General features: G+C 35.2%; 1 protein-coding gene across 1 annotated transcript in view; it reads right to left on the reverse strand.

Moving 5' to 3' along the window:
* The window catches only part of LOC107302472 (plasma membrane calcium-transporting ATPase 2), a 136,311-nt gene that overhangs the window by 62,799 nt on the left and 58,596 nt on the right, over window positions 1-14,916 (reverse strand). Inside the window, exons 6-8 of the mRNA XM_029287234.1 lie at window positions 12,315-12,410; window positions 4,713-4,754; window positions 2,666-2,830 (exon numbers count right to left, since the gene is read on the reverse strand). Coding sequence (XP_029143067.1) covers window positions 2,666-2,830; window positions 4,713-4,754; window positions 12,315-12,410 — 303 coding nt within the window. The remainder of the gene's footprint in view (window positions 1-2,665; window positions 2,831-4,712; window positions 4,755-12,314; window positions 12,411-14,916) is intronic.

Below are 14,916 nucleotides of genomic sequence, written 5' to 3' on the forward strand. Positions count from 1 at the left end.
CCTTCCTTCTCCTAACACTTTATATTAAATTGCCAATGGCCTGCAGCTCTACTGGCATGTGTCAATTTACTTGCACCTATTCTAATTATATCTTAGTCTCCTGAATGTATCACAAACAGGTATATTTCAAACACTACAATATGCAGAAAGTTTAATATAGAAAGAAGATAAATGGTTTCTATCTATTCATTATCAGAATATTAACCTTGTTACAGCAACTTCTGTCTTTGTAGTTTAATCATACACACATTTTTCAAAAAAGCATGTAATTAGCTTGCATATTTATATTCAAAGTGACATACAAACTGCTAAATTTAAATGAAATTAGTCATTTGAAGTTTTGACTGTGAAAAGTGAAAGATGGAGGATGTTTTAATTTGTAGAAATAAAGAGAACATTGTTAGATATGCACATCTAAGAGTCACTGATGTCATAACATCAGCAAGAATACAGGAATAAAGGTTTATTACAACTAGTATAGTTCAGAAATTTTAAAAATTCTCTTCTACTATATATACTTTGTACAGTGTCTCCTGAAAAATGTATAATATCTAAATTTAAGAACACTGATATATGCAATACACAACTGAAAAAATGCAATTCTCATATCAAATGGGGTATAGATGTTTCCATGCTGCTCTAAAGATTTTTATTATTTCTTTGAATTGGGTTTCATTTTATAGTGACAGCTGTGTAAAACATTTCATATTTGAATTTCTTTGAATTTGAAGCAATCTGTTTTGAACAGAAAAAGGGTATTTCAAATTTTGAACATGTTGCATATCCTTGCTATAGTCAATTGTTAATTTGACCCATATTTGTGCAATAGTAAAAGACAAAATGTTAGAATGATTAGAATTATAATTGTGCATTCCAGATGCTATGGGGAGAAGAAAGAAAATTATTTTTCCCCTTTTCTCTTGTTGACAATAAGAATAGGTTTGTTGTAAACTGTGGTTTGATGATGATTAATAAATCAAAGTTGTTTGAACTTACACATCATGTTAATTACAAACCATATTTATTCTTTACACATCAGCCTGAAACCAAACAACTATATTTTGATTTAGCAGCACATGTTAGAAAGTGTTGATGTATTGCTCTCTCAAATTTTCTAGGACAGTTTTCTGCAAACTAATGTTAGAAATCTAACATTAGATTTCGGGGTGGAGTTTCATCAGTACGCAGATGACACCCAGCTGTACATCTCCACCCCGGACCACCCCAACGATGTCGCGGAAGTGATGTCCCGGTGCCTGGAGGCCGTGCGAGTCTGGATGGGGAGGAACAGGCTTCGACTCAACCCGTCCAAGACAGAGTGGCTGTGGTTTCCGGCGTCACATCATAGCCAGTTGGCTCCATCTCTGGCTATCGGGGGCGAGTCATTAGCTCCCGCGGAGAGGGCCCGCAACCTGGGCATCCTCCTGGATGCTCGGCTGTCTTTAGACGATCATGTGACGGCCATGACCAGGGGGGCTTTTCATCAGGCTCACCTGATACGCCAGTTGTGCCCCTTTCTGGATCGGGACGCCCTACGCACGGTCACTCAAGCCCTCGTTTCCCCCCTGGTCTATTGCAACGCTCTCTACATGGGGCTCCCCTTGAGGTGCACCTGGAGGCTCCAGCTAGTTCAGAATGTGGCCGCGCGGGGGATTTTGGGGGCCTTTAGATACTCCCATGTAACACCTCTCCTGCGTGAGCTGCACTGGCTGCCGGTGGCCTTCTGGGTGCGCTTCAAGGTTTTAGTAACAACTTTTAAAGCGCTCCATGGCAATGGACCTAGGTATTTGCAAGACCGCCTCCTACCAAATATCTCCCTTCGACCAGTCCGCTCCCAAAGAGAGGGCCTCCTTAGGGTGCCGTCGGCCAGTCAATGCCAGCTGGTGACCCCCAGGGGGAGAGCCTTCTCTGTGGCAGCTCCTGCCCTCTGGAATGACCTACCCCCCGACCTACGTACAACTACGGACCTGCGCCTCTTCCGCCGAGCCTTGAAAACCCATCTATTCCATGCGGCCGGCCTGGCGTAGTTTTGATTGGGCTTTGCTAGGGGTTTTATATGGGGTATTTTAGAGCAGGCTNTCCCCGAAATTAAGGCCTACCCCAAAAATAAGCCCTAGCTTGATTTTTGAGTGTGGGCCTAATATAAGCCCTACCTCAAAAATAAGCCCTAGTTTTGGGGCGAGGCACACACTTAAAAATCAAGCTAGGGCAGGGGTGGGGGGCGGATCTACCCCACATGCCCCGCACCCACTTACCTCGCAGCCAGGCGTCTTCTCACTGGCCCACTTCTTCTGTGATGTCTTCTGCAGCCAGGCCTGTGCTTCTCAGTCACAGGCCTTTCTGGGAGGCCTGGGCAGCCAAGAACGGAGCTATGGATTCAATCCATAGCTCTGTTCTGCAAGATCTCTGCAGCCGAAGACTGAGCTATGGATTGAATCCATGGCTCGGTACTTGGCTGCATAGGCCTTCCAGAAAGGCCTGACTGCAAAATGCAGGCTGGAATGCAGCTGCAGAATGAAGCTGATCCTTTGGCCCCACAAGAAGTGGACCAGCTGGTGGGGCTGGCAGTGCCGGAGGTGAGTAAGACATCCCGCGAAAATAAGTCATGGTGCTTCTTATTTTTGGGTTTTTCACTTAATATATACAATATCAATATGTATCTTACCTGCTTTGCCTATTTGGACAGCCAATTTAGTTAGCTTCCCTTGGAGGACAGATTTCTCTTTCTTAGGCATGTTGGCTTTCCTCTTGTCTTTATCATCTCCCTCTCCACCTTCAGCACTCTTGAGTGGCTGCATCTCCATTGCAGCTGCCCCATCCTGCTGTTTGGCTTAAATACAAAGCAGTATTTGGGGGGATTATACATGCCTTAGAAAAGCTAAGAACCAGGATTATAATTTTAATAGAATTAACCATTACCATAAATAATCATTAATAATTCTTCATACTATAAGAACTTTGGATATAAAATATTTTGCTACTTTATCTTCAGCCTGGATGAATTAATCCACACAGCTAATCTATGCATTCACTACAGACTGAGTAATCTTACATTATTAAATAAATTTATATATTTTACTACTTTTACAATAAATGTGTTTTATTTACAACTGCATAATCATAAATCTACAATTTTTTCCAGCAGTGCTATGGTGTTTCATGAATTCACTCAATGGTTATATATGAATTAAAAATAATAATTTAATGTTTTTAGTTTATATAGTTTTTATTTTTTTATGATTCTAAATTGCCCAGAATTATGTAAAATGAGCAGCTTATAAATTTTATAAGTAAATAAATAAAATTTAATATTTCAAAGTACTTTCAATTTTTCTCCATGACAGTCAGAAGGTGGACTGAATCTATGGTATATATACAAATGTTTATGAAGACTTACTTTAAAAACTTTAAGGAAATCAACACTGAAGTACTTCACTTTATCATCAGAGAACTGAGGTAGGTTAGAGGTAAGTAATCTGAGATCTACCAGATTACCAGATCTGTTAATCTCCACTTCCCACATATGCTCATACACTGATTGAAGTAACTCAAGAACAATCCTGGATTAGTGATGCCCAAATTACTTCCTAATTCTATAATTTTACATGTATGTATTTAAGAAATTTATATTGCTGCCCATCTAAAACAATTGTCATTCTGGATGTGTACAATCAGCAAACACAACTTAATAAAAACCTTTAAAAAACCCAGTTAAAAATCAACAAAATAATATGCTACTCAAAACTTTTCTGTTTTTTTATTTATATTTTCTTCTTCAGTTCAAAAAGGATAATTTAGACATAATATATTAAATACATGTTTATATATCACAAATTTTGTACAGACAAATGATAAGGGAAATATTGATTTGTCACATTCTTGCTGAAAAATATTGGAAACTAAATATATGCAATCAAGTCTTTCAATGCCAGACTGTATGCATGCATGTGCATGTTTAAGATTGTGTGTGTGGGGGCGGTTGTGTGTATTTGTGTGTATCCATATTGTATGTATAAACCAAGATTATCAAAGCTGTAGGGCTAATCCTTTCACTAAGTAACATAAATGGTTAAAATTATTAAAGATATGAGAGAAACAATTTTTACATTTTGATAAAGCTTGCTGAGTAAATAAGACTCTCACTGATACTAGCAGAAAATAAAATGTCTTGCTGACTATTCTCTTTGTTTTCATTTTATTAAGAATTGTTTCAGACATTTCAGTTGTTCAGACTAACAAAGGATATGGATTTTACTTCCAACATAAAGATTTAAACAACCACAAGCAATGGAGTTCTTTGACCCTTCTGTAATAACAAGCTACTTTTTTGAACTCTTTTTTTTTTAACTTCTTGCTTTTAAATGAATTGCTTTTTTACACTTTCTTTTACTGTAACAATACAAAGCATTCTCTATAAATATGCTTGATCTGGTCATTTTCATGAGATCGCACTTTTGCTATTTAGAATTTCATTTTTATGTTTTATCCACCATACATTATTTTTTCTAATACTTACATCACAAAACTGGCAGGAGCTTCTAAATAGCCTAATTTCCAGTGATGAGATTTCTCATTCCTACCTATCTCTACAAACAACTTCTGTGGAAGGAAAGACTGACCTTTTACCCAAATGCAACTCTCAATTCGGATTTCACTAATATTTTGCTTTCTAGAGTAATTTTAACAATCTCCCTTGATATAAAGAACATTACCTTTATTCTGGCTGTTTTCCATATTCCCATCCTGCATTTTGCCTACATGATGAAAATTGTAGCAGACAAAAAAAACAACAAAATAACAAACAAACAAAAAACAAAACACACAATAAACAATCAGTACACAGAAAGAGCATGAGAAGGACAAATTTTAAATTTAAAAAGCAATAAAAAGTATGATCATGTTTTAAATAAAATGCAATGCCCATTGAGATATTTATATGCACAAATGATCTTCCTGGACAAACATTTGCAACTAAATTAATACATTTGCTACCGAAGATTTCCCCATGAATTATGTATTAATAACAGTCATACATATTTTAAGGCAGGATGGTTTGTGTAACTCAGCACCTAAATTAATCATTCCAAATTATCCAAGCAGTGTTTTTTTCAACAGCAGCAGGGGGGGGGAGGGAAGCAAAGGGCGACAGACCAATGAAAGCAGCATCATGACACAAATTCTGCCCCTTTTCCATGGCCCCATAATGTCAGTTCTGTCACTCTGACCAAGTACTGAGATCCTATGAGTGCCATTTTTCAAATGTTTCATAGTTATACAGAAGTTCCTATACTGATGTCTTATGGTAACCACATTTTAAAATGCTGTCTGTAAAATTTCAAATGTATCATATTACAAAGGAGCTTGTAATGTGTTTTAAGGTCCTAGAAAAGTTTGTCATCTACTGCTCCTTAAGTATTAGGATGAACTCAGGTAGGATTGACATAAGGTTTAGAGAAGAATTCAATCATCTAGTCTAGTCTAGTCTAGTCTAGTCTAGTCTAATCTAATCTAATCTAATCTAATCTAATTAATCTAATCTAATCACGAACAAATTTTGTGTGATGGTACCAGGCTAGAGAATGGGAGACTGTGAGTTCCAGGCCCGCCTTAAACACAAAACCATCTGAGTGACCTTGGGCCAGTTATTCTGTCTCAGCCCTAGAAAGAAGACAATAGTGAACTAATTCTGAAATCCTGTCAGGAAAATTGCAGATGCCTGTCCAAGCAGTCACCAGAAGCAAATACTGATTTGAAGGTATAATTATAATAATCTGGTTTGTAATCAATACCAGCTTATTGATTTTTAAGTCTCTTTGTCAGCTGGAAGCATGAGACTACAACGCTCATGGTGCTTAAATTTCTGACCTAGCCATAGTTCATCTCTCTTAATCCAGAGCTTTAGTGTCATTTTAAAGATGTTTTTTTCCCAAAAATTGAAAAAAATATACCAAGCCCAGTGGCTTGTTCTGACATCTGAAGAGTAAATGGGCTACTAAAAGCATTTTGTAGTACTAAAACTTATATTCTCTCCAGGCCGCTAAACTGAGCATTTTTCTTCTGGAATATATGTAGAAGGCATAAGGGGAAAAAAAACACTTCATTTTTTTTCAACATATAAGTCCCCTTTCTTTTGAATGTATTCAGAATAAATACAAGTGAAATGTTCAAAGCAGTCACAATAATTTCCAGGTCATGCTGCCTGGTGCTCATCCATTCCTAAACACTGATATCTCCTAAGGCTGCACTTTGCAGAGAAATCCTTGGTTAATTTTTCCAGTTCAGAAAGCTCTACTAAAGTTTCAACAAATGCAGAACAAAAATTGCTGATCAAATTGTAAATGGGAAGCTCAAAGGCCATAAAGCTTTTAGTCCACAACAAAATCTAGGCATTGGCTCAGACTAATACAAATTAACCATTTTAAAAGTATTTTTTTAAATGGTAGAGATATTATTAATATATATCAATGCTAAAATGATTAAAAGTTTATATACAATTCCAGTCTCTTTGTTTATGCTTTTTTACAATATTTCATTGTAGTTTGAAACCTAACATAAACAAAGATTGTTACAGTCATTGTATTTAAATATGCAAATCTAATAACTCTAGGTATTTATGACAAATTAGATGATATCATATTATTAGTGAGATTATACATGAAAAAATAATCCAAAATATGTTTAGAAGAACAACATTCATTAAAATTTCTGATTAAATCAATCTTCATTGATTGATGTCAAATAACTAAAGACATTTGAAATAACAAACTTCCTACAAAGAAAATAAAGTTCAGTCTTCAGTTCAGTATTTCCCATAGAAAAGTGTTTGATAACTCGCAAATTGATTTCAGCAATTCACTGTAATTTCATTGGCATTCCTTTACAATTTTTTTCACTGGAATGAATGTATATGTTTATATACAAACTCTCAAATAAGTATGTTTTAATAAGTAATTTGAGAGAATAGTTTTTTTCCTGAGTTTGTAATAAGGACAATATCAGCAAGGAATCAACTTATTATTGTAAAACTGATTTTATTGTTGTTTAACCATTATATAATACTTTAATCAAAATGGGCAGCTATGGTCTGCACAAGGCCCCTGGACCTTGTTACTGGTCCTGGTTGTATCAGCTGCGCTCCAGCGGTGATCCTTCCTCCGCTGGTTGTCCCCATCCTGCAAGACTTATCTGTGCGGAGGAAGGATCACCGCTGGAGCGCAGCTGATACAACCAGGACCAGTAACAAGGTCCAGGGGCCATGTGCAGACCAAGTTCGAACTATAAAACTCTCCCATAGACTGACCGTTTAAGCCCTGATGATGTCAGCAGAACGCTGACGAAAGCTTGGCATTTGGTACTGTAACATTAAACTCCTAGAGTTTGATTATTTTACCCTGGTGTTTGTTTTATTTTATTTGTTTGGCATGGATGCACCCAGGGATCGTATATTTAGTTTAATTACCAATATATATATATATATATAATTACCGCAAACACAAATTAAACTAACATTTTTCTGTAATGAAAAAAATCATGACTGTTTTAATACTAAAATTGTTTTATATCCATTTTTCATGGATAATACCTTTATTGTATATACAATTACCAAATATGATTTCATGTTCTTTCTTCAGAAAAGGAAATATTATAATGTTGCCATGTGTTAAAATATTGGCATACAAAATCATTCAACATTAAATCCTTAGAATGGAGCAACATGTCCACTAAGATTTAGTTATGTCTAGATATTTTAAAAATCTTAATCTGATATTTTGCAATCTACTTTTTTATTGCATTTACACTATAATTTAAGCATCTTTTTATCAAGCTTTTTTTTTCTCCGCTGACACAGATGGAGCCAATTATGAAACTCCATCATAATTTTCAAACTTATACCTTTCGATGTCCGGAAGAGTGAAAGGAATCAAGCTCAGGATCAAATGGATTCACAGCCAGAGGATACAGCCTCACCATTGATCTTTGACTTCTTAAACAATCTCATTAATTTCACTACATTCTTGAGACACCAAATCAAGCAAGAAGTGACTAACACTCCAGACAAGTCCTCCAGAATGGCATCAGACGTAATAGCTGCCTATATCATTCTTCAGTGGCTGGGACTACTATGGAAAGAATTTTCTACTTTTTATTTTAAAAGGAAAGAAACATAGCCAGGATTGTGGGGGCTTCTGTCTGCTGGCTCTCTTCACTAGAGAGCTTATCTTGCCATGGTTTTTCACTGCCAACCTGTCACAATTGACTTCCCTTGAAAGCTTCAAGAAACTATAGAATGAGAAAAGAATGTCTACAAGCCACAGATTTTTGTGCTTGCATAGTTTACAGCTAACTCTACAGATTGCTTTGATGGATATGACATCTTTTCAATTCCACATTATCTATTACAAGACTTAAAACAACTCCACTAAACTGTCAAAATATATGTGTGTTTAGATCTCAGACTTTATTATACAATAATAATTTGGAAATTTCAACACAGCCAGAATGTTACACTGTATCCTCTTAGATGCAGAGACAATTTCTGCATGCTAGTTTTGTCTGGTGAAAGGGGAAGCAAAATAAATAAAAGATGTAGACTAGAATATAGTTAAAATCTAATTACTACATGAAGCATTTTCAGATTAAGTGTTCTATACAAAAAGAACAGTTCATCAAATGTAAAAATGATTGCTTTTGTTATAAATTATTACAGAATAAAATTATATTCTGAATGCATGTAAATTGAAAACTGTTAGGTTCAGTCAACATAAAACCATAAAAATCATAATGGAAGCAACTATTGAATATTTTGAGAATCCTAATCAAAGTAGATATCAATGCCACACATAATGGGGACACTTAGGAGAACTAAATCTCATATTTATTTTTCGGTTTTGCTGAATAAATCCCACTACAACTTTCCTAGTTTTCCTTAAGCAGCCAATCTGCTTAAATGGTAAGTGTTCCTGGTTCTATTTTTCCTTTGATATCTCATCTTCTTACCTCCAGGAGATTCCAAAATATGCTTTCTTAGAATAAAACTATTATTTAATTCTGAAATACTGTAATTCCAACTCTGAATGTGATTTTCATGAACATTGTTTTCCATTTCAGTGGATTCTTCCTGTTGAAGCTATGCCAATGCATAAGAAAGGCTCTCTCTCTCTCTCTCTCTCTCTCTCTCTCTCTCTCTCTCTCTCTCTCTCTCTCTCTCTCTCTCTCTCTCCCCTACACACACACACACACACACACACACACACACAAACACACATACAATATGCTTTTAGTTCCTTTCTTGTCAAGTCAAATCTATTGCTTTGTAGTTCCATGATCATCATCATGTTGCTTATTATCATGCCTCCAATTTGTCTCTTGCCTTTTCATCAATAAAACTCAGTTTCTGGATCAGATATCACTAAATGATCTTAGCATCTCTCTATAGCGGACAGTGATGGGATAACAGTTCAGCAACAGTTGAAGGAATACAGTTTTTAATTCCTAGTTTATTTTGATTCATTCAAATAATCAAGCACATGCCTTTTAAAAACAAAACAATAATAAAACGAAAATTCTCTGTCCAAATTATGCTATTCACTTAGGATAGAGGACTTTTACAGTCATACATTTATCAGGAACTAAAACATGCAGGTCTTCATCAGAAAGCAAGATCTCTGCATGTCCTAAATGCAGATGATTTATGAACCCCAACTGCTCTTAAGAGTTTCATGTTATGACAACTTGATGAGAACAGCTTTTAAATTAATGTTAGGGTCTCAAGTTTTCCATAACTGTTAACTGAGAAGACAATCAACAAAACAAAAAGGGTAGCTGATGTGAAGCATGCATTAAGGGAGAAGAAAATGAGAGACCTTTAAATTAGATTTTTATTAAATGCTATAATTTCAGTTTACACCTAGGGTATTTTTTCTAGTCAATCTCCCAGTTTTGAAAAGGTACCATACAAAATCAATAAGATTCAACAAGGTGAAATGTAGGAGTCTGGCATGCTTAAAATTAGAAAAAAGACTAAGCTGTGTCCCTATTCACTAGGAAACAAAGAACTTCAAAAACCAAGAAATGTTTAGATTTGCTTTTCTCAAATAATATCTCCTCTCAGCATAGACACATTTTTAGCCCATGTAAACTGTTTCTGAAGCAGCTGGAAGTTAAAAAGGAATTTTGAAACAGATCCTATGGATGCCATTTTTCAAATGTTTCATGGTTACACAGAACTTCATATCCCTACTAGTTTATGGTGCATTGTCTTGAACAGCTGGATGCACATATTTTAAATATAGAATGTTACAAAGAAATCTGCAATGTGTTTTAAATTATACACATTTCATTCTTCTACTGCTCCATAATCCAGGGGAGAATTAGGATGAAATCATCTAAAGTTTACTTGAAATTCAGAGAAGAACTAAAATAGGCAGAGCTTGTCTCAAAATATGTACTTATCACAATAGCATTTCCTCACATTTCTTCCATTTGCTATAATAAATATAATTAGCATAATAAAACACAAAATAACATAACATAACATAAATGAAAATCAAGCACCAGGCTAGAAACCAGGAAGTTTCTAGTCCTGCCATAGGCACAAAACCACATGGATGACTTTCAGCCAGTCACAGGAAGAAGGCAAAGATAAGCTATTTCTGAAATCTTGTCAAGAAAACTGCAACTAGTCCAGGCAGTCACCATGAGTAAAAGCACCGACTTGAAGAATAAACTTTAAAATTAATAAGATTAATCAACTTTATATAATAGCTACACTTCTGGCTGTGTTTTTTTGGTATATTTTTTTTGGTTTTGCTCATGAATCCGTATGATTGCTTTTTATATATTTTGGAATACACATGTTGTTTAACTATGAAGGATAGAATCTATTTTATAGGATAGAAAGTTACACTATCCAGTAGCAAACTATGTGTTTTGAGAGTCAAATTCGTCCTAACTGTAGATGTGATTATAGAATTTAACTTACTTGACTTTAAATAATAAAAAATAATCTGGTTTTATTTTTGTAATCTTTGCAATGCTTCAGCATTTGTGATCTGCCAAGCCATAGCTACCAGCTGAAGACACACAGGAACCTCCTGTTTGTTCTCCTTTTCAGAGCTGATGGGAACTGCTATTCCCTTTGTCCTGTATCAATGGATATAATCTGATACTAGTATTACCTAAGCAGATAGGTATGTAACTTACCATCTATATCTCATGACTAAATTGAAACTAATGCCTTGAATGTCTTCCTTTTCACCATTTTTGTTTTTGTTCTGTTTTCTTTTTTAGGCAGAGGAAAAGAAAAATACAGGATCTATACTTACTCACAATTTTTTTGCCCCTATTTGTTGCCACTGGTAAGATCCAGTTAGATCCAAATCCGGTTTATGGATCTATGCTTCTATTATTAATAGTATCAGCAATAATGTTGATGCCAAAGAATAAAATGAATATAACAAAATTTTTCAACAATATACAAATATTTCATCTAAATCTCAGATTAAAATTCCCCAACCACCCTTAAATTTATTTCCTGATATAGAATTTATAATATGAACATGCTAAGAAAGGAGTCAAGAAGTTGGTCAAAGACACATTCCACATTTCAAAACTGAAGATATTTTTGTTCAAAGGAAAAAAAAATGCATGAAGCCACATTCAAGACACATGGATAGTTCATAAAAAAATATGTTATTCTAAAAATATGTTACTCTAGCATCATAATCTATGGAAAATACTTAACTTGGTGCTGAGAAAAATTGGTGGAACAATACAATGAAGTGCATTAATGTTACTAGTTGTGTTTAAGCCAAATTCCTGACCCCAAGAAAATTGTTTTCCCAAAGCTACATTGAGACCATGAATGCTTATGAGAGTGCCACTTTGGAAAAATAGAATGAGAAACAAAATAGACAATCATGCCATCTTTCAAGTATGGATTGGGAAGCATGGAAACAACAGTTTGTTATTGAAAACCTTTGCAAGGAGAAAACTGATTTGAAATATACTTGAAGATGGTCTTTAAAATCTGATTCAACAGTAAAAGTCCTTAATTCCTACTTGAGTCTGATTTGAAAAGGTCCCTAGATTCCTACTTGTTCTGGTCCCAGTGTTACTTGAGTGAGAAAGACCAATTTGGCTGGCTATAAAGTGGTTGGCTGTGTGGCATCTCTTATAAGCTGCAGTACAATAGGAGCTCTCACCCAGTACCCCATGCACATCCCACATCTGTGCAGTTCAGGAGAGAAAGAGGGAAGCTGACAGAGTTGAGAGAAATTGTTCAAATAAAAACAATCCCAGTGTTCTTAACGTACCATTGACTAAGCTGGTATTTGCATTATCAGTGGTAATTGCACTTGCTGCCCCATCTGTAGTTGAAGGAGGATGGAAGGAGGAATGGGAAGAATCTACTGAGTAATAATGAATAAAAGAAAAAAGAAAAATAATAATAATATGAACAAATTCACATGACAGAAACATTTATGGACTAATGTGGCTTTATTTTTTTTCAAAACATAGTTGTTTTAAAGTAAGCAACATAATGTCTAGAAATGAATGCTATTACAAGAATGTTACAGAAGTGGAGAACAAAAACTCATACATGGAATATTATATATAAAAGGAAATGTGAAAGACATTTAACAGGGTTAACAAACTTTAACAAAGTTGGTGAGAAACTGACTTTACATAGTACTTCTAATGCCTTTGTTCCTCTATGCAGACATTCTTACGTTACTTTCAAAAAAAACTGAAGGAAAAAATAGTTTAAAAGTTTCTGCATTCATGAAAACCATCTATCTATAAATGATATTTTAAATTATACTAAAATATCACAATATCCATAATTAATATACTTAATCCATTTGAAAAATACCCTATTTAAAACTCTTGATTTATTAATTGGGAACCATTTTCAGTGTTAAACCTGATAGTGTTTTTTGAAAACTCGAGAGAACATCCACTAATGATGTTCCATGTTCCCTTTATAGTCTTGTTTCAGAAAAAAAAACAAGTTCATTATAATATTGTTTGATGTTTACAGTAGATGATGACAGGAGATAAATCACAAGCCAAAAATTGTCAGCAGTTTTCTTTACAAAAGGGGGAACAGGACAAGCAAGAAGTTCTTACACCACAAAAAAGCATGAAAGTTTCCTACTGATTTTGTACTGATTGAAGTGAAGCTGTACTGAAACGGAGTTAATTATCTATCATGAAAACATTCTCTGAAGTAGTCTCTTCTGCTGTTATCTGTTTTATTTGTTTTCTATTACGGTTGATCTTTTCAAACATATTGTACTGAGAAATGCAAATGCTAAGGGAATTTTTTTTGTTTTCTGTATTTATTTTTAGTTTCCTTTTAATGTCATGCAAACAATATCTAGACCAGCATCTGATTTAACTGATAAGAGATTTAGTCCTTAGTTTATCTATTCCTAGATATTTAAGATCAAGAATGTATGCTGGAATCCCTGCGAAAATTAATTTTTATCAACTTCCAAAATAAGCACATCCTTTTGTTGTCTTGGGCTGCACATTTTAAAGCCTATTTTTAATCACAGACAGCAGGGGACATAGTGATATTATCAAAACACTGAGCCCAGGATTTTCAAACATTTATGGATTTTAACTTTGTTTTAAAACAAAATTAAAATAAGTGCATCATGTCTATTAAATGTTTTAACATATTTATTTTGATGCCTAATTTTTATATATGAATTACAGGCATGCTATCTTCTGCTTTTTAAAAGGACAGATTGCCTGCCCATAATTCTAAAACCTAAACTGTTGAGCTGAGGTTCCTGTCCTTAGTCCGGTAGGAATATTTTGGGAAAAATCTTTGTGAACAGAGATAATAGTCCATCTTGGGAAAGAATATTGTGAATACTCAGATTTGCAGTTTGACTAAATGCCAGCCAAACTGCTTCCATTTCTGGATTTACTGTTATCAATAACTTATAAATTTCAGCCAGACCAATGATTCAGACATCATTTAGGAAGTGCAAATGATGCCTAAATGACGTTGCTTCACAATACACTTGGGATCATTAAAGAAGTGCTTTTACTCTTTAGATTATTATGTTACTGAATCTTCTGAAGGCCAGATGTGGCAACAACCAAAAGCATACATGGAAGCCTTCTGGAGTTTCATGTCTACATGTCTTGAAACAATTGTATTTTTTTGGAACAGAAATCAATAAGCACAATAGTGCCATCTACTTAGGAACAATAAGAGGAAACAGGCTTGGGAAGTAGGTTATTGTACATCATGGCAAGCAGGATATTATACTTGACAGGTATGTGGTCTGATTATCATTACGTTCTAAAGCAGCCTGTTTATTCCATTATAATTGTCTTGCCAGATACGGTTGGTGGTCATGGCAGATAAAGTTTATACTTCTGCTTTAAGGAAGCTCCTAAGTACCTATGCATGCATTTTATCTATCCAATGTCCAGGCATCTCATCTTTCTATTAGTTTTGCTATGCTACAAAACTTGTACATGTAACAAAATGTAAATGAAAGTTTAAAAGTGGCAAATTCATATTTTAAGCTGATTTTTCCAAAGATTTTCCATACAGCCTGAGAACAATTGATAAAATGGGGATAAAAAGAAGTACAAATTTATTATTTATTGTCATTCAAATTAAATAGTGAAAGGATTTTTCTGAATACAGTATTCCATTCAAGTCTTTTTTTTCCTCTCCAGCCATTGAGAGGAGCAGGGCTTTTTTTCAGCCGGAACGCGGCGGAACCGCGTTCCGGCACCTTTTTCCGGGCCGGCCGCACCGGGCGCAACATCTGGGGGGGCGCGCTCGCACTCGCAGCTCTCTGCCCCTGCCTGGCTCACAACCGCGGCCATAGGGAGGCTCGGTCGGCGCGCCCCTGGCCCGTTTCCTAGGCGACCCTGCCCGAG

This window comes from Protobothrops mucrosquamatus, unplaced genomic scaffold (assembly GCF_001527695.2).
Source record: "Protobothrops mucrosquamatus isolate PMUCROS unplaced genomic scaffold, P.Mucros_1.0 scaffold_263, whole genome shotgun sequence".
Taxonomy (NCBI): domain Eukaryota; kingdom Metazoa; phylum Chordata; class Lepidosauria; order Squamata; family Viperidae; genus Protobothrops; species Protobothrops mucrosquamatus.